At 35.0% G+C, this 27772-nt stretch overlaps 2 protein-coding genes and 1 long non-coding RNA gene across 4 annotated transcripts in view; 2 read left to right on the top strand and 1 right to left on the bottom strand.

Moving 5' to 3' along the window:
- Positions 1–2904: 2904 nt before the first annotated feature.
- Positions 2905–6999, top strand: LOC131928481 (zinc finger protein 501). Of its 2 annotated transcripts, none has more exons than XM_059284547.1 (3): positions 2905–3239; positions 3757–4156; positions 4389–6999. In XM_059284547.1, exon 3 carries the CDS (start codon positions 4413–4415, stop codon positions 5730–5732), a length of 1320 nt encoding a protein of 439 aa, XP_059140530.1. In that variant the 5' UTR covers positions 2905–3239; positions 3757–4156; positions 4389–4412; the 3' UTR covers positions 5733–6999. The 2 variants fall into 2 exon arrangements, with proteins under 2 accessions (XP_059140530.1, XP_059140538.1); XM_059284555.1 differs by lacking the exon at positions 2905–3239 and having other exon boundaries at positions 3818–3852; positions 4053–4156.
- An 83-nt stretch (positions 7000–7082) lies between these two features.
- Positions 7083–9244, top strand: LOC131928051 (uncharacterized). The gene is made up of 2 exons (XR_009383728.1): positions 7083–7489; positions 8982–9244. It is a non-coding gene; the product is annotated as an uncharacterized LOC131928051 (long non-coding RNA).
- A 7472-nt stretch (positions 9245–16716) lies between these two features.
- Positions 16717–27772, bottom strand: part of LOC131928166 (uncharacterized) — a 66913-nt gene continuing 55857 nt past the window's right edge. Inside the window, exons 25-32 of the mRNA XM_059284109.1 lie at positions 25951–26086; positions 25365–25506; positions 23021–23210; positions 21946–22072; positions 20314–20375; positions 19204–19363; positions 17705–17824; positions 16717–17565 (exon numbers count right to left, since the gene is read on the bottom strand). Of these exons, the coding sequence (XP_059140092.1) occupies positions 17489–17565; positions 17705–17824; positions 19204–19363; positions 20314–20375; positions 21946–22072; positions 23021–23210; positions 25365–25506; positions 25951–26086 (1014 nt within the window). The 3' untranslated portion in view covers positions 16717–17488. The remainder of the gene's footprint in view (positions 17566–17704; positions 17825–19203; positions 19364–20313; positions 20376–21945; positions 22073–23020; positions 23211–25364; positions 25507–25950; positions 26087–27772) is intronic.

The following is a 27772-nucleotide window of genomic DNA, read 5'->3' as shown; positions in this document are numbered from 1 at the left end:
AAAATTCGTTTTCTAACATTGCTTTTTTATAATGCAAAAATGAGACGTCGCAACATCTGAACCCCCCACCCTCCCCCTAATCACACATCGTCATAAAATTACGGACCCCCCTCCCCCCTACGAGTGTGACGTCATTTATGGATGACCCCTAATTAGTAAATCTAATATATAAAGCTCAATTTTGTATGTAATAAGTTTGTCGTTGACATACTTCGATGGATTTAAGTGTTAGATAATTAAAGTCATTATGGTCTAAATTTATGAGTTAAAAAATTAATATTGAAAGTTTTGGGAAATAATTTTCATTTATCAAACTGAAAGTAATAATTTTCGGCATGTTCATTAAACACATCTTTTACAAAAAATTCTAATTATGTCTTTATTTAGTCCTATAGCACTTACTTCCCTTTGATAAATTAGGAAAACACAATTACTTCCCTTTATAAAACCATTGCATTAGTGGAAAATAATTTACTTTTTATTACTTTGTTTTGGTGTTGGGAAAAAAAATAATTACATAATTAGCGGGGATTGATCAAGTGCAAATGTTGTAGGTATTTTACGGATAAGCTTAGAGTATTATAATTGTTCATTAAATTGAAACAGGCGCGTTCGTTTAAGTGAGTGCAAAAGACTATGAATAAGTTGGGGTACTATAGTCGTTCATTAAGCTAAAACAGGTGATTCCGCCCCGGGCGTTTATGTTCGCGTTAGTGTTTTCTTTGTGTTTAGGTGGGTTTGCGTTAGTGGTTGCGTTTTGATTTGGTTCGTTTTTGTTCTTTCTTTTTTCGTTTTTGTTTGTGTTTTTTTCTTTGGGTTTGTATTTGTGTTTTTGGTTGGTTTTGCGTTTGGATTTGGTTTGTTTTCGTTTGCTTTTTCGTTGTTTTTTTTTGTGTTGGTATTGGTGTTTGTGGTTGTGGTTGGGTTTGTTGTTAGGTTTTTGTTTTCGTTTGCTTTTTTGTTTGTTTTTTCTTTGTGTTTGTATTGGTGTTTGTGGTTGTGGTTGGGTTTGTTGTTAGATTTTTGTTTTCGTTTGTATTTGTAATTGTGTTAGCGTTATGTTTGCGTTTTGTTGTTTTGGTTTTGGTTGGTTGTGGTTTGGGTGGGCAATGCCGGGTTTATGATGATTACTAAACACACAGGTGATGGTCTTTAACAGAAAGGTTTTTCACAGAAGCCAGAGCAGGGCCTGGCCGGGACGGCTAGTATAAACTAAATGAAATGTCATCCATATACATAAAAAAGCATTAGAACTGTTCCAATTAAATATCGTGTGATCGATGAGAAAAATCCTTCACATTGACTTTAATTAATAATTAAACAATTATCAGCATTCGTCATAACTCGGGCAATAGCTGTTTGAAATTGTGTTGGCCTCAGTTTTGGGGTCATTGTAAGTTCATAATGTTTATTTATAGTATCATGCCTGGGAGATACACTTACGACATGTATACTATACATTTCCAGAACACAAAGCCCGCCAAAAGTTATTTTTATCTGGAACAATTTTTCTCCACAGAACATGTATACTTTAGCGTTTACACTTACAGAACATGTTATAGAACATTTATAAAACAAGCATGACCTTTGACATGGAGCGTCTGCTATATAGACCCAGGCATTTAAAATAAAGAGTAGGCCCCAAATCAAAGTAAAAAAAAAAAAAAACACGTTGATAGTGGGCACACAGCTTTATTTTTTTTTAAAAAAGGAAAATGTTGTAGCCACGGTGCTTGCGATTCAACAATGAATTATCTAAAAAATTAGAGAACATGCAAGATTTTATAAATTTTATTGGAGTGCCAGCTACTGGAGCTAGACAGTTTTATAAATATAATGCTGTATATAATACCACGGGTCGTAGACATTACCCACCTGTTATAACTCCTCCCTCCCATCCCGCAGTACAATCACCCCTTCCACCCCAACCGCATGGTATCCATTGCCCCAGCTTCTTTAATTGCTTGTCTATTATATCCTTCAGAAACAGCTTCCAATATACAGGGCTAAATATTTGTTTGCTGAAAGGCCCGATTTCTCTGAAAACGTGCATCTGCCAAGTTCATTAAACGGGGTGAGATCATGTTATAACTATACTGAGTCTATTATTAAGAATAAAAGTAGATCTAGTTTTTAGAGTAGGGCCTATGACATCCCCCCACCCCACTTCGTTTCTTTATGTTAATTATGTCCCATTTTAAACCTAAATAATTATAGCCTATGACTTTTTTTATTTGCCTGTTTTTTTTAGTTAGTTGATTATGTGTGATCCACATTCCGGTGGGTGGGCCTAAAGATTTATTTATGTCAGACGGAAACTGAAAATATGTTGATACACTTAAAACAAAATATTAGTCAAGGAAAAATTGGAGATAAATTTGGTTAAATTATATTTTTTAATTAATTATTATTTTCGTAATTAACACCTAAACTTGTTTAAGGCAACATTTTAATGCCTTAGACATTACTTTATTTCATTAAAACATGTTTGGAATGTAATACCAAAGACTCATCCATAAAATAGGTGTGTTGCGTTGTTAGATGTAGATCTAGATCTAGTACTTAAGTAGTACTAGTATCATTGTAGGTAAAACCTTAGTTTAGCGTCGGAAATTATCGGGTAATGTTTGTTGAGTTTCGGTAACTAGAGTTACGGTAAACCATGGTTTATTTGACCATTGAAATATAAATAAATTGAAAGTCGATTGTAGTAAATTAATGTTTTAATTTTTTAAGTTTAATCGACAAAAGGAAACAAGAATAAATATAATAGTAGATTTAAAATAGTAGATCTAAAAAAAAAAAAACAACATATATTAATATAAATAATGAATATGAAGTCAAATGTAATATTTAATGTTTTTGGCTTGCAGCGGATTTCGACCATTAATTCATAATTAATTAGATCTAGATAGATATCTAGCTGCTAGGCCAAGTAAAAAAATCTAGATTACGAAAATAGTAAAAATGATTACAAAATGTAAAAATGATTACAAAAATAAATCTATCCAAATTTTAAACATTCTGTATAAAAATAAAAGATGACGCCAAATAAAGTATGGTTTACAGTACTTCCGGTGAATTCCGGAAGTGTGTGACAGACTTTGGCATTGTTTTACTGTTTTTTACTGCTATACGATTCCGGAATAATAACCGACACTAAACTAAGGTTTTACCTCACTGGAATCTCGGCTAGATCTAGATCTAGTTTTATTAAAAATGTTAGGCGTATGCGTACGGTAGGACTAACGACTAACTTAGACTAACTAGTTTCTAGGGTTGGGGTTTGGGTTAAGGACAGGGTTAGCAATGTCATGTGTATTTTGATAACTCTACCAGTAGGCAGTTCGATTCAACGCTTTGATTCATTTTCGTGGCATCTTACTGTTTATCTAAATTTACAGCAGTAATAAAAATTAATTTTAACATTTTTATTAGCCTACTTATTTATTATTTGGGTAAGATTAAGCACATTTTTACTACTAATTAAAAAAAAAAAACATCAGTAAAGTTTAGGGTCAAGGTTTGAGTTGAGGGTTAATGGCTTTAAAAGGTCAACAAGGCTAGAAACTAGAAATAGTCTAAGAAAATAGTATTAATTTATTTTTCAATACAAATATTAAGAATTTTAGCTGAATTAACATAAATAAGTATATTTTGACATATAAAATATGTCATTTTTTTTTTCATCTGCCAATTAGCAATTAAGTCTTATGTTCGAAGAAAAATGCAATATCTTATTTCATTCTTTCAAAGACAAACACTGTTCTCATTTCCTGCCAACCAGGTGACAATATATAGATCTAGATCTATATAACCTCAACTGGATGTGAGAGGATCTAAGCACACTTGGTAATTCCTCAATAGTTAGCCAAAATAAGCAGTACTGGATTACAAATTTGTGTTTTTTAAGAATATTTAAAAGAATATTAATATGCAGTCCTATTCTATTGATAGCCTTGGCATTACTGGCAATCTATTTTTAGATCACACCAGACGGCTGTGTTTGTCTTATAAACATTGTTATGTTCATACTTTGTAAAAAAAAAAAGAATTTCAGAATCTTACTGAATTGTTGTTTGATACTGAGCCTTGATATCAAATGTCGTTTGATTATCTCAAACAATACAAAAGTAAAAGGCAAAGCTAGAAACAGGTAAGTGAAATTAGGTTTGGGCCTGGGTTAAAAATATTTTAAGAATATTAATATACAGTCCTAATCCAATGATAGCCTTGGCATTACAGGCAATCTGTTTTTAGATCCCATCAGGCTGAGTGAAAAGATTAACAGACCTTCTGCCATTAATTTTGCCATTTTAATAATAATACTTTTTTCTGACTTAATAATCACTTTTCAATTTAACATTTATAAGATTTTTAATCATCAGCTGATTTATAAAAAGCACTCAAGAATGGAAGAGGAAACAGAGCATTTAGCTGCAATGTTATCTATTGTAGATGAACAGTCACACAAATTAACAGAATTTTTAAACTCTGAAGATTTGAAACCAGATCTATCAACAATATTTTCATCTTCTCAAGACATAAAAACAGAATTAACAACATTTTCATCTATTGTTGATGCAAAACCCAACATGACATTCTCAGCTTCTCAAGATGTTAAACCCTATACTACAACAGAATTTTCATCTTCTAAAGGCACAGAAACAGAATTTTCAATTTTTTCATCTTTTGATAAATTTACACCCAACAAAACATTTATAAACTTGCAAGATGTTAAACCTGATGTTACAACTGAGTTTTTAATTTGTAAAGATAAAAATAAAAAGCCTGCTGTATCAACATTATCGACATCTGAAGATAACAAATTAGAAGTCACAACTATATCAAGTAGTAAGGATTTAAAGCCAGATTTATTGACAGGACATTTATTTTTTGAGGATAAACAACAAAAAGGGCTCGAACTTCAAGTTGAAGAAAATCTCCAGTTTTCTAGAGACAAAAGATATCAGATTGTTTCTAGTCAAAAACACAAAGGGCTTTATCAAAGTTCTAACTCAAAAAAACATAAAACAGGTCAAGAAGGAAATGAGCAAGTTGAATATGATGGTGGCCATGAGAATCTTTCTCAAAGTTGTAATTTCAGTCAAAATAAAAAAGAGCACTCAAGAGATAAGCAATACACAAGTAATGTTTGTAATAAAAGGTTCTCTCATCAATGTAAATTATATACACATCTGAAAATGCATTCAGGAGATAAGCCACATGAATGTGATGTTTGTCATAAAAAGTTTAGTCGGAATAAAAATTTATTACAACATAAAAATGTTCATTCAGGAGATAAGCCATATGAATGTGATGTTTGTCATAAAAAGTTTTCTCAAAATTCTACTTTGACAAAACATAAAAAGGTTCATTCTGGAGATAAGCCATATGAATGTGATGTTTGTCATAAAAAGTTTGGTCAGAAGATACATTTATTACAACACAAAAATGTTCATTCAGGAGTTAAGCCACATGAATGTGATGTTTGTCATAAAAAGTTTGGTCAGAAGCAAAATTTATTACGACACAAAAATCTTCATTCAGGATATAAGCCATATGAATGTGATGTTTGTCATAAAAAGTTTGGTCAGAAGATACATTTATTACAACACAAAAATGTTCATTCAGGAGTTAAGCCACATGAATGTGATGTTTGTCATAAAAAGTTTGGTCAGAAGAAAAATTTATTACGACACAAAAATCTTCATTCAGGATATAAGCCATAGGAATGTAATGTTTGTCATAAAAAGTTTGGTCAGAAGATACATTTATTACAACACAAAAATGTTCATTCAGGAGATAAGCCATATGAATGTGATGTTTGTCATAAAAGGTTTACTCAATGTTCTGGTTTAAGTGATCACAAAAAAATTCATACAGGAGTAAAGCCATATGAATGTGATGTTTGTCATAAAAAGTTTTCTCAAAATTCTACTTTGAAAGCACATAAAAATGTTCATTCAGGAGATAAGCCATATGAATGTGATGTTTGTCATAAAATTTTTTCTCAAAATTCTACTTTGAAAACACATAAAAAGGTTCATTCTGGAGAAAGGCCACATGAATGTGATGTTTGTCATAAAAGGTTTTCTCAAAGTTCTACATTAAAAACACATAAAAAGGTTCATTCAGGAGAAAGGCTACAAGAATGTAATGTTTGACATCCAAGGTTTTCTCAAATAATTTCTTATTTATTTTTACAAAAAAAAAAATTCATTAAAGAGTGAAGCCACATAAATGTTATATTTGTCACAAAAAGTTGAATAATAATTTGTTATGATATATGTGTTTTTACATTTTGTAAGCCATATGTATGTATACAAGATTTCATTCAGGAGATATGCCACATGAATGTGATGTTAATCACAAAATGTTTTGTCAAATATCTAATTTAAATACTCATAAAAATTCATTCTAGAGGTAAACCAGGAAGTTCATCATGACTAAAAACCAATTTAATTTAATGTCATTTTTAACATAAATAATTCTAGAGCAAATTATTATTGAATATCTTGTTTTAATTTTTTTATTTCACATAACTTTAACTAGTAGTCATCCAAACAGTGGTCCATAGTGTATTAATTTTAATATTGGTATTATGAAAAAGGTTCTTTTGTCAAAGAGTATGCCTTGTCAATTATTATACATACTCTAAAAAGAAATTGTATTCTGACTGTAAAAGGAAATTATATTCTATTATGTCAGCTACATGTGTACCATTTTTTCTCTATGTAGCCTACTTTTTATGGGTGTTATCTGTAAATGTGTATGATAGGAGAAGTAAGCTATAACTTTTAGAAACCCAGGGTTTTATTTTTAGACCCGCATGGTTTTGTTTACATTATTAACAATGAGCCGACCCGCAGCATAACATACGCCGCTATTTAGTTGTTTTTTTCTACTTTTTAGTAATTCATAATTTGTGAATTCGACACTACCAACGCTGCCACTGAAAATATTTCTTTTAAACACTATAAGTAGCTCGTTAAGGACGATAACCCTCCCCCCTCCTTCCCCCCCCCCCCCCCCTCCGTTAAAGTAAGCTCCACTTAGTCCCCCCCCCCCCCCCACTACATTTAAAATCGTTTCAAACTAAATTTTCTGCCCCTAAACCCGGATCTGTTTGTTAACATTTAGAGTGAACCACAGCCCACCAGACCATGTAGGGGTGGGGGTGGTAGGGAGCGCGTTTGCAGCTTGTTTTCTAGCGTCCCCCAGAAGAGAATTATATATATAGATAACAGAAGCTAACTAAAATAAAACACAAAGTTCAATTCATTTACATTTACTAGATGTTTACAATATATGTAGGCCCTACTGTTACACAATTCTCATTCTTAACTTTACACATTTACACTATTCACAAACAGCTCAGTCAGACATACAGCAACATGACAGAATATCAGGTTGACAGGTAAAACAACCTGCACTAGACAAGTACAATGACATCAGGCTGGCAGCCACAGTGCCATCTGGCCAACAGGTAGGCCTACAGTGACATCAAAACTTCTGAGCAGACAATCTTTTTTTATAAACACTTTTTCATCTTTTGCAAACTGTCCTTAATCATTATATTGAGAGGTATAGAATCTTAAATCATATGATCAAACTCTACTGTCTGCAATGTATAACTCATACAGACCGTATGTAAAAACTTACTGCCCCAAAAATATATTTTTTCCCTAATGTTTGTCCTTGAAATGTATGTATTGTCATCACTAATGCAGATATTATTGAATTTTTTGTAATTTGAATTGAGATTGAAATTTAAATGGTAACCCTCCTCCTTCCTCCCATCATTTATATGTCTTATGGAACTAACTTCATGTGCAGTGGCGGAACTAGAAAAAAAGGGCCACCCCGCAAAGAAATTTTTTGGGCCCCATATATATATATATATATATATATATATAAACAAAATACGAAAATACCAACATAGAATACTCGTTTCGGGCTTGTTCGAGTTTCAGAAAAAAACATTTAGAAATACCTCTTTTTTTTTTTTAAATTAAAACAAGTTTCAACAATACGTCATTTGTGTGAGTGCTATTGAAAATCTCTGTTTTAATGCATATTTGCTGCAATGCCTCCTGTCTGTTAGTCGGTAAAAATAATATTAAGTATGAAAGTTGTGTGTGTGTAATGGTTTCTCGCGTTATGTTTATTTTTATGTTTTTTTTGTATTTATATTATTAGTTTTAAATACATTTCCTTTTAATGCATTGTCATTCTTTATTATGCATTTTTAAAAAAATAATAATGAAGAGAAAAAATTGCTTTTTAATTTGTTTAGTGCAAATCTATTAAAAGGTGCTTAAGTGCACACATATTTGATTATTTAAAAAAGGGAAATAAGTCATGGAAGTGGTTTGAACGTTTGCCTGTCTTTCACGCGTTGGATTTATTTTCAAAGAATTTTGCCGACAACAGCGTGTGTTTTATTGTAGGAGAAAGAGGACTGGGGCTGGTGTCTATAGAATAAAGATAATCCAACCGCAGCTACAATATTCTTTTTACAAAACAACCATTAAGTCCAAAATGCAAGAATATTACTTTTTTTTTAACTGTAAAAAATTGATTTTGGTCGGCTGTGGGCCCCTAAACGGCCCGGGCCCCCCCCCCCCCCGCATTGCGGGGTCTGGCGGCACTGTAGTTCCGCCCCTGTTCATGTGTCAAGTTGATCCAATCATTTCTACGGCTTATGGTCACTTTCTTACTTTTGCTAGATGAATGTTTTTTTATTCAATTCAATTAAATGTATTTGTAACGTGTTGTATAGGCCTATAGATTTTTATCATTCTGCACTCCTTCTCAATATTAATTTTATGCCAAACCTCAGACACCTCTCTACATGCAATGTGTTTAAAAAGAGTACAAAATAATTTTCTTCACATATTCATATAGGCTATAGAATTTAGATATTAACTACCACACATAACAATTTTATGAATAAACATTTCATTTTTTTAAAACAGCATAAAAATTATCAATTTGAAGAAAAGAAAGACTTAAGCTGCAGTTGTTTCATTTTGGACCCCCCCCCCCCATCCGGACACTGGTAAAAGTATGTTTTCTATATAATGATGCCTGAAAGAAACCCTGACCCAGACATGACAGAAAAAGCACGAGGAATCAAGTCAAATAAAAGCTTGTAAACATGTCCTTACCTCTGTTTATAAATGATGATTTCAGTTTTTGTTAATTAAAAAAATCGAATAAAAATATTTATTTTATTTCAGTATTTTTTGTTTCGGTTCATATTTAAAAAAAAAAATTCATTTACAATAATTGAGTACTAGACTTCCCGTCATCCCTTGGATAACTGTGGGTTTCGGGGGTCATCCATAAAAAACATCACCTCTGTAACTTATCCTCACAAAATAACCAGACCCCACATTCAAAAAGACGTCACACCTCAGACATTTTTGTCTTTTAAAAACATTTATTTCGGCTGACATGGCTCTGACCACACTATCCCTTCATATGCCAAGAACACAGAAACAGGTGAACTCTACTTCACCTGCCCCATGTCCTGCCAAGTCCCGATAGACAACTTTATCATTCACATCTACAAGACCCGTACCACACACACGGTTAGCGATTACACTATCAACTCACCTACCTGGAAAATTACAATTATTAGCAAATTTAGCGGTATAGAATCCTTGTATGAAACTTAAGCTACGCAAATTGGCCCTAGATCGAGCATTTCAAATTTAATATTATCCTAAATTAGCATATTCCATAGCTAAACAAACAAAGATTTATATAAAGTAAAATATTAGGGCGTGAAATAGTTTAGTACATCTAGATAGAGCTAGATCTAGAATTTACGTTAAATCTAGAAGTAGAATTTACGTTAATTCTATTTTTGCAAAATTAGCGGTATAGAATCCCCGTATGAATCTTAAGTTACGCAAATAGGCCCTAGATCGAGCATTTCCAAATTAGCATATTCCATAGCTAAACAAACAAAGATTTATATAAAACTAGCGTACCGGTCCCCGCGTGTTGCCGCGGGAATAGAAGAAAGTCCGAAGAAATATATAAGAAGGGTTTCATCCATGCGTTACCAATCCTATATTATTAGACTCATGACCTTGTTTTCTAAAAGTGAGTTATTTAAATGTAAAAAATGCCTGCTCTTGGATCATAAATATCGGGACACGGGCATGAAAACCTTGAGTGTACATTAATCAATTACCGAAATAATATGGTAGAACACATTTCGGTGACCGCCCATGTGTCAGAGACGTAGATGGGCGCCCTCAGGAGTCCCCCCCCCCCTCCGGATTACACTACAACATAGGCGCGGCGTACCACACCTGGCTCCTTTAAAACTAACAGGCGCCATCGTGCCACATAGCATCCTGTTAACGATGGTGCAGATTGCGTCATTCGCTGAAGTGACACACATGAATACGATTCGTTATTTAACACGTAAAAATTATTTGACGTGTTTTAAAAATCAGTGTGACCGATGCAATATGTTAGCGTTACTAATGGTCTATTCTTAGATATAAGATGCTCGATCTAAATTTCTGATTGGTTTATCTAAAAATATATGCTAATTGCATCATTCGCAAATTGACGAAACTGGATTTTTTTATGGACATAAAGGAAACATCCCAGTTAATAATCTAACCTTGGTTAATTATTCTGATTAATAAAATAAAACGTATTACATGGCCCTCAGCGGCCCATGTGAGCCTTTGAGGCCGAAAAAGACATTTGTATTTGCAGCCTAATCGCACCCTACCAGGGCGCCAGAGGACACGCCTGATTCAATTTAGTAAGCGTTTGTAACGCCCCATCCTATCTATTGTCTATCACACTGTTTAGACCGAACGTAGTCACCATAGTGCTCACGGGAAAGACCAGGGCGCCAAATCGCATCCTGCCGGGAAGGGTCGCTACGCCTCTGAGTGACAGACGTGATTTTTTAGCGTAAGCTAGTTTGTCACCTTGTTTGCTTATGTATTACTATTTTCGTTAACTGATATTTTTTACAATAATATTTATTTCTGACCAATACTTTCATTCGCAGTCATTTACATATACTAGAACAGGACGTCAAGGATTGTTGATTTGCGTCGGGTGATGTTACTTACTTGTTTGTTGTCATTTTTCGTTTATTCCCTCTTTGAACTGAGGTTACCAATTGTGTTCGGCTGCCGTCAAAAATCGCAAGGAACCCGTCGATTATCGTCCAATATGTTATGTTGTCTCTATTCCGTCGCAATAAATTTTCTGTCGATTAATTGTATGCCACCATCTATCTATCTATCTATATACTACTAAAACTCAACTTTGTTTACATGTTTGAATATTTATTTGTTTGTCTGATTTCATACTGTAAGGAAACTGCTCTATATGGGGGGCTGTAAAATAATATGTATGTAGAGAACAATTTTTTATTGCAGACAGACTGTTAATCACACATTTATTTAAAGACGTCAATTAATTTATTGATTTATTCATAGATAGATTAACCACATTTTTTTTTAAGTTTTAGAACAAATATCTTAATTTTGACTGAATAGTGACGATTGATAACTCATTTTTTTGTTTGTTTGTTTTTTTGATTTGTTATTGGGGAGAATCTGCATTATGTGTAGAGCTGTAAAATAGGATTTTGGGTGGTAAATATTGTTCTTTCTTGAACACACTGTTAATTACTAACTAATTAAAAAAAAACCACAGTTATCTAACTAGATAACGGGTAGTCTAGTATACTACTAAAACTCAAGTTTGTTTACATGTTTGAATATTTATTTGTTTGTCTGATTTCATACTGTAAGTAAACTGCTTTATATGGGGGGGGGGGGGGCTGTAAAATAGTACGTAGGTAGAGAACAATTTTTTTTATTGCAGACAGACTGTTAATTACACACTTATTTAAAGACGTTAATTAATTTATTGATTTATTCATAGGTAGATTAACCACATTTTTTTTTAAAGTTTTAGAACAATGGCTTAATTTTGACTGAATAGTGGCGTTTAATAACTCTTTTTTTTATTTGTTATTGGGGAGAATCTGCATTATGTGTAGAGTTGTAAAATAAGATTTTGGGTGGTAAATATTGTTCTTTCTTGAACACACTGTTAATTACTAACTAATTTAAAGCCGTTAATTAATTTAATGATATATTCATAGGTAGATTAACCACATTTATTATCAAAGTTTAGAACATTGACTATAGTAATAGTTGACAGTTTTTTTTTTTACAACAGTGTTCTGTTACCTATCTGTACTTGGCGGGATACAGGGCAGGAGAAGTAGAGTTCATCTGTTTCTTTGTCTTAAGCATATTAAGGGGTAGTGTGGTCAGAGACATGCTCGGCTGGAATCGTTTTTTAAACGATAAAAACATGTTGTCTCAGACTTGACGGGACCTTGGGCAGGTGAAGTAGAGTTGAGTAGGTCACCTGTGACGTCAGTATATGAAGGGATAGTTCGAAATCGGTGTTTTCGGTGTTTTTTAAAAGATAAAAAAACATATCTTTGAATGTGGGGTCTGTTTTTTGTGACGATAAGTGACACTGCAGTAGCATAGGGGGGGGAGGGGGGGGGGGCGGGGCGGGGGGGGGAGGATACATATGTCCCCGGACGCCGACCTTAGGGGGGGCTAAAATGGGTAGGAAAAATAAATTGAAGGGTTGACGGGGTGCAAATCGAAAGTTTGAGGTGGGGGGGGGGTGCAAATCGAAATCTTGAGGGGGGGGGGGATGCACATCAAAAGTTTGAGGGGAGGGGTGGGGGGTTGCAAATCGAAATCTTGCGGGGGGGGGGGGGGGGTTCAAATCGGAAAGTTTGTCCCCGGGCGCCGGGAAGGGTCGCTACGCCTCTGAGTGACAGACGTGATGCTTTTTGATGGATGACCCCCGAAACCTACAGTTATCCAACGGATGACGGGTAGTCTAGTGAAATCTATAATTGATAATTCTACAGCTCCATGATCAAATGACATCTACGAGTTCCTTTTATATGGTTTTATTCGCTGATAAGTTTCACTTCAATAGTTAGCAATCTTTGCGCTTTTTTCACTCTTAGTCGTTATAGGGCGACAAAATCTGCTATGAGCAATTATTGTTGGACTTAATCACCGTGAACGATAGATTAGCGTCCCCATATAAATTCAATGTGCTATCCATCTCAATGCTTTGTTCATTGATCAATTTGCTTAATTGCGTTTTGAATTCCGTGTTTCGGACTGTTGTCAACTATCTACCACGTACAATCGTTACTTCAACTTTTCTATTACTAGATGTACTTTGGTCTTACATTTCCTATAAAGTACATAACATCACTAAACAGTACATTGTCGTTTCGCGTCTTTGTATTCTTATGCCGATTCTTGCATTTGAACAATCTTTAGTGAGTAGTGGTTGATCTTCGTTGGTAGTTGTAGCTGGGTTGTTCTGAAGTCTTGAAGTGGTGTCATTTGGTTTGTAGTTCTGTCTGAAGTGGGGGAGGGGGGTTATGGAACTAGTGTTGCTGAGCTGGTATCATAATGATGATTTAGCGGGCTGTTGAGGTATCCTAGATAGCTGTAGTCTTTGTCGTTGGTGGTAGGTTTGATCCTAGGAAGTGTAGCTTGGAACTATTTTCGATTTTTCAGCTAGACGACGCTATCTAGGAGCGATCCTAGGTAGGATGATCCGTCACGACACCATCGAACTTACGATAATCTCGACGAACTATACTCAACGATCAACTCGACTACTCAAATTTCCCAACCTACGATTATTCATCTCTCGACTACTTAAATAACATAATCGCAATAAGCTATTCTACAAAAACGCTAATACTCGACATTCTCAACATGCGATTTTCAACACATGATTACTCAACCCCATCTACCAATCAAAAACGAATCAACTCTCGGCCACGCTAATATTATTTACTTTCAACTCGTCATCCCGAGACTCAAGAGATTTGGGACTACCCAGCCCTCCACTCTCCTCACATACTCAAACACTTTGATCGTGTCCCTTGATTTCAAGGGATCCAAAATTTTAATATTTAGAATTGTAGAATATTATGGATACCATCGGTAGTTTCCCATTTTAAAAAATTCAGCCGGTCATTGATTTAATGGGTTTCTACATATTTTAGAGCAAATTAATATTAAAAACTCCAAAATGTATAAAGAATAGACACAATATTACGGTAGAACATATTAATTGCAATATTTAATATGATAAATAAAACAATCATTTTAGTTATTATTGAATTATTACTTTTGTCCTTGTGCAAAAATTCATAAATATTTGTTGCTTCCCCTAGCTGCTCTGAATTTTGAAATGGGAAACAAATGAAATATTACATGTAAATCGATTCCCTTTGCAACATCTAGCCATCGGTACCGGTTACTCGTGAATTATAGACCTGTGTATTTTAATGATATAATTTGTTTGAGAAAAATATTTTATTAAATAGTTATTGGCAGTGGCGTCGCTAGGTCGGGTGTCACCCGATGCGGCACTTCTTGGTGTCACCTCCTCCACAAGAAACATCATCATCATCCATCATCATTCCTTTGTGGCCCCTGGGGAGCAAAGGGCTGCAACTATATATTTCCAGCGGACTCGGTTTTGGGCTGCTTCCTTAATCTGTGCCCATGTGAGCCCAGCTGTTTTCGCCTCTTCTTCAGTCGTTCTTTTCCATGTTTTCTTTGGCCGACCCACCCTCCCTTTTCCCTGGGGATTCCAGTCCATAGCATGTTTTGCAATAGTTTCTTTTTCTCTTCTTAACGTGTGTTCGATCCATCCCCATTTACGGGCCTTGATATCTTTCTCTTTTGGCTGTTACTTTAAAATTTGCCACATGTCTTTGTTTGATATTTTGTCTGGCCATCTTATTTTAAGTATATGTAGTAAGCATTTGTTTACGAATGCCTGTAGCCTATTAATATTTTTCTTCGTAACCCTCCAAGTGTCCGAGCCATAGAGCGGCACTGCCTTGACATTTGTGTTGAAAGGCCGTGCACCTCCACATCGGGCGCAGTGAGTTGAAGGCACATCTAGCCTTGTTGATACGACATTTTAAATTTTATGTCCTCGTCTCCTCCCCGTCCTTATTGATCACGCTTCCCCAGATATGTGAATGTGTTTGTTTCACAAGAAACATTATATATATATATATATATATATATATATATATATATATATATATATATATATATATATATATATATATATATATATATATATATATATATATATATATATATATAGGGAGCCGGACGTTTTCCCGAAAGACTCTTGCCCGAAGGCCGAATTCCCGAATGGACACTTGCCCGAATACGACAAATGCCCGAACGGACACTTGCCCGAAGGCCGAATTCCCGAATGGACACTTGTCCGAATACGACTAATGCCCGAATGGACACTTGCCCGAATACGACAAATGCCCGAATGGACACTTGCCCGAAGGCCGTTTGCCCGAAAAAAAAAATATATATATATACATATATATATATATATATATATATATATATATATATATATATATATATATATATATATATATATATATATATATACTCAAGTTACACAGGAGTAAACAAAATCACTACCCATAGCACTGAATACCAGTCAGTTCTAGAATACACACTGTTATAGATCTCAAACATTGAGCCATGAACACACTAGATTGTATGCTCTGATAACCGCGCAGCACACGAACAAGTGCGTCCTTAACAACGTCGTTTATAGAAGCTAGAGCCAGCAGTTAAAAATCAATACTTCAGCACAACTACATACAATGTAAACATGAGAATGGAATCTTATGCGATAAATGAAACCCCAGAAGCTAAAGAATGGTTTATAGGGGTACATAATACATGTAACTTATTTAATAACTAGCCTAAAGTACCATTAGGAGGGGTGTTTCAAAAACAAAGGAGTTTGAGTGATGCTGTTTTAATATTTAACACAAAGCATTACGTTTTTTTTAAAGAGAAAATACTTAAGTTTATTACGCAATTTAAAGTACTTTGGAAAAAATTAAATATTGTAACAAGACTTGTATCAATATGCGCATTTTTCACACTTAATTTTGTTGATTAAAATTATGTTAATGTCTGACCATAAGACAACATTTGTTAAAGTTTATCCTACTGACGTTTATATGTTTTATCTAGAAAATATGGTGTAGTGTAGAACAGTTTTGATGATTACAGTAAAGCTGAAGCTATAAGCTCTTTAATAACAAAAGTTTAGTTAATTTTAAAAATTAATTTAGAACTACTTAACGAATTTATTCATTTGCCCTATAACTGGATTGTAACTAAGGACTTATGTAATAAAGTATCCCGTATTAAGTGAAAAGAATCATTTTGTAACAATTACGCCGGCCATAAAACATCGGTTCGTTGCTTGCAAATTACACGCGGCTTTCAATCTAACAGCAAACCGAATCAATCTAACTTAAATAACTCGTACTTTATATTTGATTGTGAGTACAGGGTTCAAAATGTCTAGGTTAATGAACTGTGGTGCCTGCGATTGGGAGTGAGCGTGTGTGTGTGCGTGTGTGGGGGGGGGGGGGGGAGAAGGTGAAATGAGAGTAGTCTCACGTCAAGGTACATATATTACCGATTGTACGCTTATGTCGCTATGTGTTTATATTTACAAAACTTCGAATATAAAAAGAACAAAAAAAAAACAAACAAAAAAACACAATATTATATACATAAGGCCTTTATTAATAAGTACATAATTGTAACAAATATAACTAATTATTGTTTTGCTAATCATCAAAGAGCAATGGACATTTTGACTTGTGTTTGAATATTTAAATCATTAAAATCTTATTCAAGATTAAAATAAAGGGTGGTATAGTCAGAGGCGTCGCGAGGCGGAAGTGAGGGGGGTGCGGACTGACCGGGCGACACCCGACCTCGCGACGCCACTGGGAATAGTGATATACAAAACTAATGCTGTAGTAGTATCACAACTATACACCCCAAAAACATGGAACGGAAAATGTCGTTTGGGGTCGATCGTGAAGAGATTTTAACGGTAGTTTGAGATTAAAAATAAAATATCAACAGCATCCAAAGAATACAATTTTTTGTGTGTTAAAAATCACAATTATAAAAATAAATAAATAAAAGCAAAAAAGTGTGTCATTATTGGTGTATTTTATAATATGTATAAGTCTTACAATGTGTTTTATTGTTTTTAATGTTTGCATTATTTTATTTGTATTATCTTAAAATATAATATGAATTCCAATGTTCAACAAAATACAATTATTACATAGTCATAAATCTAAATAAATGTAAACATCTTTTAATACTATATGAGGTAAATTTCTGTATGATAGATTATGATTGTAACAAATTAAACACTGAACATATTTTTATACTTTAAAATATAATTCATGTATATATTTGGCACAAAAACATTGTTTTGTATTGAAACGTTCAACACTTTACACTTCCTGTTTCATATCTTCTTTGCTTTACGCCGCCTACTTGACAGCTTTACCCCTATCACCAATATCTCTGATCAAATCTTTGATCTTTTCATCGAACGAATACTTCTCTCCTGAAAACAAAAACAGCAACCGTGTTTACACAGGAAAAGGGAAACTACTCGTACTGTACATTCGAAAAATTTTCACAATGGAGTTGAGTTTATTTTCTGTAGTTAAGTATATAAAAATATTGAAATATATTTTTCTTACCGGAGAAGTCGTAAAACATCTTAGAGCCCAGCAAGATTCCTAGCCATCCACTTGGTTTGTAGGAATGTTCCATTAGCAATGGTATAATAGGTTTGTGGAGATTAGCAGCATACTCAGCCTCTGGAACATATTTTATATATATATATATATATATATATATATATATATATATATATATATATATATATATATATATATATATATATATATATATATATATATATATATATATATATATATATATATATATATATATATATATATATATATATATATATATATATATATATATATATATATATATATATATATATATATATATATATATATATATATATATATATATATATATATATATATATATATATATATATATATATATATATATATCCGGCTATCTGACCTGCTGGCTGGCGTTTTAACTGACTTTAGGATCAGCAGGGTGTCTTTCAGCTAATTTTCTTAGAGGGATGTGTGTGTATGTGGGGGGGGGGGGGGGGGGGCGTGCTTATAATTTATTTGGCCAGACTCAGGTTAAAATATATATTTCCTATAAAAATTATGCACTTTGTATTTGTTCTGGGGGAGGGGAATCTTCGGGTTTGCAGTTAGTTGCCTTAAAGAAACTCTGACGGTCCGGTATACTTAACCTAATTTGACCGCCTGGTCTGAAGGTCTAAATGTACCATATGAACTGACCTAATCTATAGTTGGTGCTGTACCATATGAACTGACCTAATATACAGTTGATGCTGTACCATATGAACTGACCTAATCTACAGTTGATGCTGTACCATATGAACTGACCTAATCTACAGTTGGTGCTGTACCATATGAACTGACCTAATATACAGTTGGTGCTGTACCATATGAACTGACCTAATCTACAGTTGGTGCTGTACCATATAAACTGACCTAATCTACAGTTGGTGATGTACCATATGAACTGACCTAATCTACAGTTGGTGCTGTACCATATGAACTGAACTAATCTACAGTTGGTGCTGTACCATATAAACTGACCTAATCTACAGTTGGTGATGTACCATATGAACTGACCTAATCTACAGTTGGTGTTGTACCATATGAACTGACCTAATCTACAGTTGGTGCTGTACCATATGAACTGACCTAATCTACAGTTGGTGTTGTACCATATGAACTGACCTAATCTACAGTTGGTGCTGTACCATATGAACTGACCTAATCTACAGTTGGTGCTGTACCATATGAACTGACCAAATCTTCAGTTGGTGCTGTACCATATGAACTGACCTAATCTACAGTTGGTGCTGTACCATGTGAACTGTCCTAATCTACAGTTGGTGTTGTACCATATGAACTGACCTAATCTACAGTTGGTGCTGTACCATATGAACTGACCTAATCTACAGTTGGTGCTGTACCATATGAACTTATGAACTGTCCTAATCTACAGTTGGTGCTGTACCATATGAACTGACCTAATCTACAGTTGGTGCTGTACCATATGAACTGACCTAATCTACAGTTGGTGCTGTCCATGTATTTCTTGGACATACAGATCAGGACAACATCAGAGCTCTCCACCGCCTTGGCCATAGCGTCCAGTGTCGAGCCTTTGATGTCGTAGATGTCCATCCAGGTCCGATAACCCGCGGCTTTCAATGTGTCGTACACCTAGCAATGTTTAATTTGTATGGTTTATAGGCGTGTGAATTAGTACGTTCAATGAGTAAAAAAAAGTACAATTGAATAAAGGGACAGTTTTGTTTAATAGACTCATTGAAGTAGCAAAAAGTAATTTAATAAAATGAGTTGCAGAAATAATTTAATTCTACAGTTCAAGGGAGGTAAAAATAAAAAATCTGAGCTTATGGAATATGTTTATTGTTTGTATTCAAAGGGAAGAAACTGAAAAAAATATGTCAATTGAATTACATAAAGTTCGAATCCTCGGGCAGACGAGGCTTGTTAGCTGGGGACAGCCACTCTTCTAACAGAGACAACCCCAAAATCAAACAACTGCTGCCTTTTAGTTGCTCTTGGTTGGACAAAAGCGATGAAAGCAAATCCAAAAAGAAAAGCAGGCTGAAATCGGAGTCAATGGCCTCAATAGAGCATAACCAGTTGACACGTATCCTTAATTGTGTTGGAGGGGGATCACTTCCAACACTAAAATTAAGAACGAAATAGAAGAAGAAGAATTACAGAAAGTAAAAAGAAAGGAAAGGAAAATAGTTGCAGAAACATTTTTAAATATTCCAATGTTACAAGGGATTCCCTCAAACACAATTAAGCATACGTGTCAACTGGTTATGCGCCTCATAGACCGTTGACTGATTTCAGCCTGTTTTTGCCTCTATAGCCTTCGTCCAACCAAGAACAAACTACAAGTAGAGTTCAGCTATTTCGTTGATCACGACATATAAAGGGTTAGTGTAGTCATCACTCTGTACAGCCGTTTTTACTTTCCTTAACGTGAGACAGGAATCCATCAGATTTGTGTGGACTCAAGGATCCGAACTCGAGACGTTCGGGTTAGCAGTGGAAAGTTCTACCATTCAACCACACCGCCCCTACTATTAACTGAAGTAGAATACAAACTCAAATGAATGGAATGCACTTACCTTTCTCAGCGTTTCTCTATCACCAGAGTTGTAACTGATCATGATGTGGCCATTTATTACATCTGTACATGACATTAGGAGAGTTTGTTAAATTATAAACATAGACATTATGAATAGGGTGTTTACGCAATGATTTATTTTAAAAGGAGCTAGCGAGACTCCACGGAGAGCTACGGAATGTAGGGAGAGGCAAAAAGTTTAACGTAAATGTTAATATTTTTTAGATTTCATATCTAATGTATTGCAATGTAGAAAAACTCATTCGTTTAAAATTAATGTGTATTTATCACCTTTAAAATTTTTTTTATATAATCAAGGGAAATAACTAATCTTTTGTTGCGAAATTTAAAAGCTAACGGTAATAAAACAGAAAATGTGATTTGTTTATTTTATTATTTCACAAAACATTATTATTAAAACTTATATATAATGTGAAGTCAAATATTTATATTTTTTCAAAAATTCAAATAAAAATATTTCTCCAATCTAAAATTTAAAAGCTGAGCCGTATTAAGAATCTATTTTGTAAATAAACGTGGAAAGCTAAATTTTATTAATTTGTACATAGTCGCCTTCACCTATTATCACAACTAGAACAAACGGACGCTTGAAACTACATCTCTGAGGCAAGAAAAACAAATAAAGTAATTATTCATACCAAATTCCTTTGAAAATAACCATTTGAGCGACCATACTACCTCACCGGTTTGAACATATCTATCTACCAAGCAACGTCACAACACCTGTTCCCTCTGAATGTCCATGTAACCTCACCTGTTCCCTCTGAATGTCCATGTCACCTCACCCGTTTCCCCTGAATGTCAGTTTCACCTGACACGTTCCCTCTGAATGTCCATGTCACCTCACCTGTCTGAACATGTTCCCTCTGAATGTCCATGTCACCTCACCTGTCTGAACATGTTCACTCTGAATGCCTGTGTTACCTGTATGAACATGTTCCCTCTGAATGTCCGTGTCACCTCACCTGTTCCCTATGAATGTCCGTGTCACTTCACCTGTTCCCTCTGAATGCCCATGTCACCTTACCTGTCTAAACATGTTCCCTATGAATGTCCATGTCACTTCGCATGTTCCATCTGATTGTCTGTACACCTCACCTGTATGAACATGTTCCCTCTGAATGTCCGTGTCAACTCACCTGTTCCCTCTGAATGCCCATGTCACCTCACCTGTTCCCTCTGAATGCCCGTGTCACCTCACCTGTTCCCTCTGAATGTCTGTGTCACCTCACCTGTTCCCTCTGAATGCCCGTTTCACCTCACCTGTATGAACATGTTCCCTCTGAATGTCCGTGTCACCTCACCTGTTCCCTCTGAATGTCTGTGTCACCTCACCTGTTCCCTCTGAATGCCCGTTTCACCTCACCTGTATGAACATGTTCCCTCTGAATGTCCGTGTCACCTCACCTGTATGAACATGTTCCCTCTGAATGCCCATGTCACCTTACCTGTCTGAACATGTTCCCTCTGAATGTCCGTGTCACCTTACCTGTATGAACATGTTCCCTCTGAATGCCCATGTCACCTTACCTGTATGAACATGTTCCCTCTGAATGTCCGTGTCACCTTACCTGTATGAACATGTTCCCTCTGAATGCCCATGTCACCTTACCTGTATGAACATGTTCCCTCTGAATGTCCGTGTTGATCCACCACAGTATCCTGTTGGCAGCTTTCCTCGTCTCCGTGTTAGCCTTGTCCACCAATGTGTTCAGACACTGGACCAAGGGCTCCTTCTCCTGCAAGTCAAAGATATCACATCATTCATAGTTCTATCACCAACGAACCAGGTGAAGTAGAGCTCATCTGTTATTATCTAGTTTTGTACACCCAGTACTATCCCCAGCTGCTTTAGCTTACCATGAACTGACCCAGGCAGCCAATATAACTCTGGGACTCCTGGCTACTTAACGTTCTGCGTGCTCAAGATTTTTACACGAGTGGTTGTGTGTTATATAGTGGCGTAGACAGGATTTTGATTTGGGAAAGGGGGGAAGGGGGATGTCTGTCCTTTTTTTGTACCCTCAATTAATTAACTTCCATGCTGAAAATGGGATGACACACTTGTATTTTAAGAAGTAATGTTAGTATCTGAATTTGCCTTCATTACTCGTTAAAAAAAAACAACTAATGTTTTCGTTTTTTTTCCCAATCATAATTGAATTTAATTGATGTCCTGAATGATGACCGATTTAAAGAGAATATTTTAGAAATAAATCAATGTATTTTGTTTTAATTTAGCTATTTTGAAGTTTCTGTATGATGTCCTTTTAGTGGGTGGGGTGGGGGTCAGTTTTTTATAGACATTTTGTGACAAAGAGAAAGGAAGATAAAACATTGTCCAAAAAAAGCATGACTACATTTATAGATAAACCCTAAAATTGAAAATCACAATCTTTTAAACATATATTAGTCACAAATTTAATATCAAACGAGACTTAAAATTAGATAATCTTGTGTTCTTCTCATCACTGCACTTTGAAAGTTTGTAAGAACTCGTTTTATTAGAAATCAGCGAACATTTAGCTTCAGAATTTTTCCACAAACGTACCCACCAAATAAACATTAGTGTAACTTAAGAAAAAACTTAAAAACAAAGAAACAAACAGATAGTATTACTTAAGAAAAAGTTAAAAAAAAACAGATAGTGTTACCTAAGAAAAAGTTTAAAACTAAACAAGACCAACCTTAATCCTAGCACGGTTTCCTTCAGAGAAAGACAACTCCATCAGAAGTTTGGCTGCTTTCTCTTTCTCCTCCAGGTCTCCAGACGTGAAGACGTCAGTAATTAGGTCAAGGACGTTTTTGTTGACCAAAAGATTTTTCACCTTGTCCCGTCTACTCAGCTCAGTTAATGCCACGAGTAACTCTTTGAAACTGGAACACCATATATATATATATATATATATATATATATATATATATATATATATATATATATATATATATATATATATATATATATATATATATATATATATGGTGTACAGATTTTAAAAAATAACATTGCCTAGGCAGGCCCCGTGTTACTTTTATGCATTTCTTTGAGAAGGGGGGGGGGGGAGCATCCCTCCAAAACAACGAAATAAAATTTACGTAGAAACTATACTATACTTTTAACAGTGTCCACCCTCCACCACTCCGGAATATTTAGTCCGCCTACCTCCCCGAAAGATTCATGTGACCCCCCCACTCCTTGAGAAAAAAGATTGAAAGAAACACTTAGCAGGTCTAGCAGTAGAACATGCGTGCTGACCCGAAATCATCAGTTCGGTACCCGGGCTTGAGGTGTAAGTCGTTATATAGTTAGATTCCACCGCAAGGTTGCAAGAAATATTAGGTTACTCGTGATGTTGCAGTGTTTCGAACATTACTAGAACTGGGGAAAGAGAGAGAGAGAGAGAGAAAGGAAGAGTGATAGAGAGAAAGAGAGAGTAAGAGAGAAAGAGAGAGAGAAAGAGAGAAAAACAGGAAGTGTGATAGAGAGAAATAAAATACTTAAAAAAACTTTTTAAAAAACCACGTTTTTCTTGTGGACTAAAAAGTAGAAAATAACTATTTACATACATTTGATGACAAAAAACGTGGGTCGGGCAGATGGGTCGGGAAATTTGATGGTGAACGTACCCACGTTTTTTGTCATCAAATGTATGTAAATAGTTATTTTCTACTTTTTAGTCCACAAGAAAAACGTGGTTTTTTAAAAAGTTTTTTTTAAGTATTTTATTTTCTCCTTTTTAGTCCGTTGCTACACATGAAAAACGTGGTTTTTAAAAAAGTTGTTTATATAGTTTATTTTCTACTTTATCTAATGACTTGATTAAGTATGACTTGACTAAGTGTTTATAAATACACGGACTAAAAAAATCTTGAGCGACCAGGATTCGAACCTGGGTTGTCGCGGCCACAACGCGAAGTACTAACCACTATACGATCACGGCCAGCGCGCTCACATCGATTGGGGCCGAAGTAACTGTGTCTATAAGCCTCCAGTCTTGTCGGTATCTTTAGAAATCATGTCCTCAATTTTATGGTCCTTGGGGCGTAATTAAATTAAGCTAATTACGGTCTCTAATTGCTAGTTTTATGATTGCATCTGAAATTGTTAGGCGAAAGTAGCCTGTATGCCAAATTTCAGATCTGTAGAGCAATCAGAAGTGGGCTAATTTTCGATGTCAATTTTAACAACAAACAAATCCACACATCCACAAACGCGAAGCTGAGTTAAGAAAAACGTGTTAAAAAGGAAGAGTGATAGTGAAAGAGAAGACAAGGAAAAGAGTGATAGAGAGAAAGAGAAAAAGAGTGTCCTACGGTGGGTAAGGTGTGCACCACTAACATTCAAATTCAGTTCACGCTCCCGTTCTCTCTTACAATAAAATAATAAAATACTTAAAAAAAACTTTAAAAAAAAACCACGTTTTTCTTGTGGAACAAAAAGTAGAAAATAAATTTTTCTTCCGACCCTAGGGGATCTACCAATGAATGCTCGTAGATTTTGTGCTTCCTCGAGCTGTGCAGGTTCTTGTGATGACTGTTCATACATGTGATGACAAAAACGTGGGTACGTTCACCATCAAATTTCCAAAATTCGTGTGTTGTGTGCTTTTCGCTTTAATCATAAATCTGCCCGACCCACGTCATAATTGACGTCACGCTTTTTTGACGATTTTTACCTTCCCCCTCCCCTCCGTCACATGTCGTCACAAAAAGCTAGACCCCCCCCTAAAATGAAGTCACACCTCAGCCTACAACCCCTCTCGCAATTGCCATTGAATTTTTCTTAAAACATCGATATTTTTTCTAAAATCTCGTCAGAATTCAGTCAACATAGAGTATTTTTAATCAATTCCTATTACAATTTATTAAAACCGTTATTTACAACGCGAAATAACGACTGAAACTCGTTTACTAACATTGCTTTTTTATAATGCAAAAAAGTGACGTCACACCATCTGAACTCCCCTTAATCACACACCGTCACAAAATTACGGACCCCCCTCTCCTACGTACAGATACATATTATTTTACCTGACTGATGAAGACGTGGTTTGCCATTCGCACTTGGAACTTGGCAGCAGACGTTGTAGAAATCCTTCGTGTGACGTCAGCAGGTGAGTCTGGTACTCATCCACGATCATTGCCATGGTAACCAACAAGATGGTCGTCAGTTCTGTGGGGATATACAGTCAGTAATAGATACACAATCAGTAATAGATAAACACTGGTCACCAACGATCCCTCCCAACACTAAAAATTAAGAACGAAGAAGAAGAAGTTCACCAACGAAATGGCCGTCAGCTCTATTTGGTATATAAGAAAGCTATTGACGGACAGTTTAGAATATAAAAAGTTGTATGACAATTTTTTTACTAAACAAATGAAGGAATTTACATAAATATTGAATAAATCACAACTTATGAAACTTATTAAGAAATGAAACTCAATTTAAGACTAAAATAGCAAATGAACGATAGTTTTGAATATAACTAGCTGAAAAAGGACAATACAGGAAATAAAAAAACAAACAAAAAATTAAAGAATGTATAACACATGAATAAGCAGATGAAGGACATTATAGGACCCATATGATCATACAGACAAAGGACATCCTTACCTAGCTCTCCATCGTAGGTAAGAAAATTTCCCAGCGCGTAGACAATTTGTCTGTCCTTCAAAGTCTGCCTCAAGTCTGGCTGAATGGCGAGGTGGTACAAGGTCAGCACACTGGTGCTGAAGGTCAGGGACGTGTCCTTGAAGTTTACGAAAAATACTAATATTTTTTTGTGAATTTAAAATGTCAAAAGAAAATATTGTGTTGAATAATAGTAATAATGAGAAGTATACGGTATAACATGAAAATTTCCGTGTACATTTCGGATTCACCTCCCTTTCTAATAAATACTACAAATATTGACGTCAGGGGCGAATACTCTCTCGCTTACCCTCGGCGTAACTAATAATAACTGCACAGAAAGAAACAAAACTTCAACCTATGGAGTGCTACCATTTCGATGCCCAGCATTTGTGGATAACAGTGCTACAATCTTTTAGACCTAGCTTTAGGCTTAACGCTAATCTAAACAGTAAAATTCGTTAAAAGTAAATTACAAACCTCCTCAATAAAAATGTGGATACGTTTAATCGATAAAGCTCGCCACGAATTCCTTATTACCAGGGCTTAAAAATGCGGGTAGTGTAATATAAAATACAATAAACCGGGAGTGATCTCCCCTAAACTTTCTCGAGTATTCTTATATAACTCGGAATATAGACATGATTTTTAATTACTTAAACTTTTAAAAATAGAATAGAATCTCGTAGAAAAAAAGAATTGCGCACCAAGCGAACGCCAAAACAAAATTTGCATAATAGTGCGCAAAATTATTAGTACTCTATAAATTTACATGCGTTTTTTGAGAGATCGGAAATAGCGAAAATTCAAAGTAGAAAAAGTACCACTTCAGGTTATCGGAAATCGCTCAAAAGTTGATCAGGATCTACGATTTTGATAAAATACTTATATATGAAATTTCATCAACCTAGCTGTAACGGTACTCAAGTTATCGTGTTTACACACACACAGACATACGGACAAGATTGCAAAATTAAGTTTTTCCGAATCAGTGAGGTGTAAAACGTCGAGATTTGTAAAAATCTCTATTTTTTTTTTGCACGATTACAAGACTTTCTCTATACTTCGTATATACGAGAAAGTAAAAAGGTCCGGGCACGTCTGATATTACACTCACCAAAATGTCCCATAAAACACTCTAAAATATGCTAGAACAATAGGGCTTGTAAGTAGGTCACCAACTTTTTATACTAGCCAGCTAGTATTTTTCGAACCAATTGTAAATATGTTTATTAAATCGATAAAAGAAAGCAATACAAGTTACTTATGCTATTGTTAAGTTATTTAAAACCGTAAAAACTGATAATGATACCTTGAGAATTCACCTGACCCTGGCTAACGGGATTTCAAATTTTAAGTAAGAGAAGCAAAGAGACTTACAAGCTATATTACCATAGCGTCCAATAAAACTTACCAACATATCCTACAACAGTCTGCAAAGTTTCCTACACCACTCACCAAAATGTACTATAACACTCAACAAAATGTCCTACAAAACTCACCAAATGTCCTACACAACTCACAACAATGTCCTACACAACTCACCAAATGTCCTACAACACTCACCAAATGTCCTACACAACTCACAACAATGTCCTACACAACTCACCAAATGTCCTACAACACTCACCAAATGTCCTACACAACTCACAACAATGTCCTACACAACTCACCACAATGTCCTACAAAACTCACCCAAATGTCCTCCACCACTCACTGAAATGTCATAAAAACTCACCAAATGTCCTACACAACTCACAACAATGTCCTACACAACTCACCAAATGTCCTACAACACTCACCA

The sequence above is a fragment of the Physella acuta genome, unplaced genomic scaffold (genome assembly GCF_028476545.2).
Source record: "Physella acuta isolate Inbredline_101_S28 unplaced genomic scaffold, ASM2847654v3 ptg000090l, whole genome shotgun sequence".
Classification (NCBI taxonomy): domain Eukaryota; kingdom Metazoa; phylum Mollusca; class Gastropoda; family Physidae; genus Physella; species Physella acuta.
The sequence above is the reverse complement of the archived record's forward strand: the minus strand, read 5'-3'. Positions and strand labels throughout refer to the sequence as shown.

Bases quoted from the DNA above. Each gene is read 5' to 3' on its own strand.
- LOC131928481 (XM_059284547.1), top strand. From the start codon at position 4,413: ATGGAAGAGGAAACAGAGCATTTAGCTGCAATGTTATCTATTGTAGAT.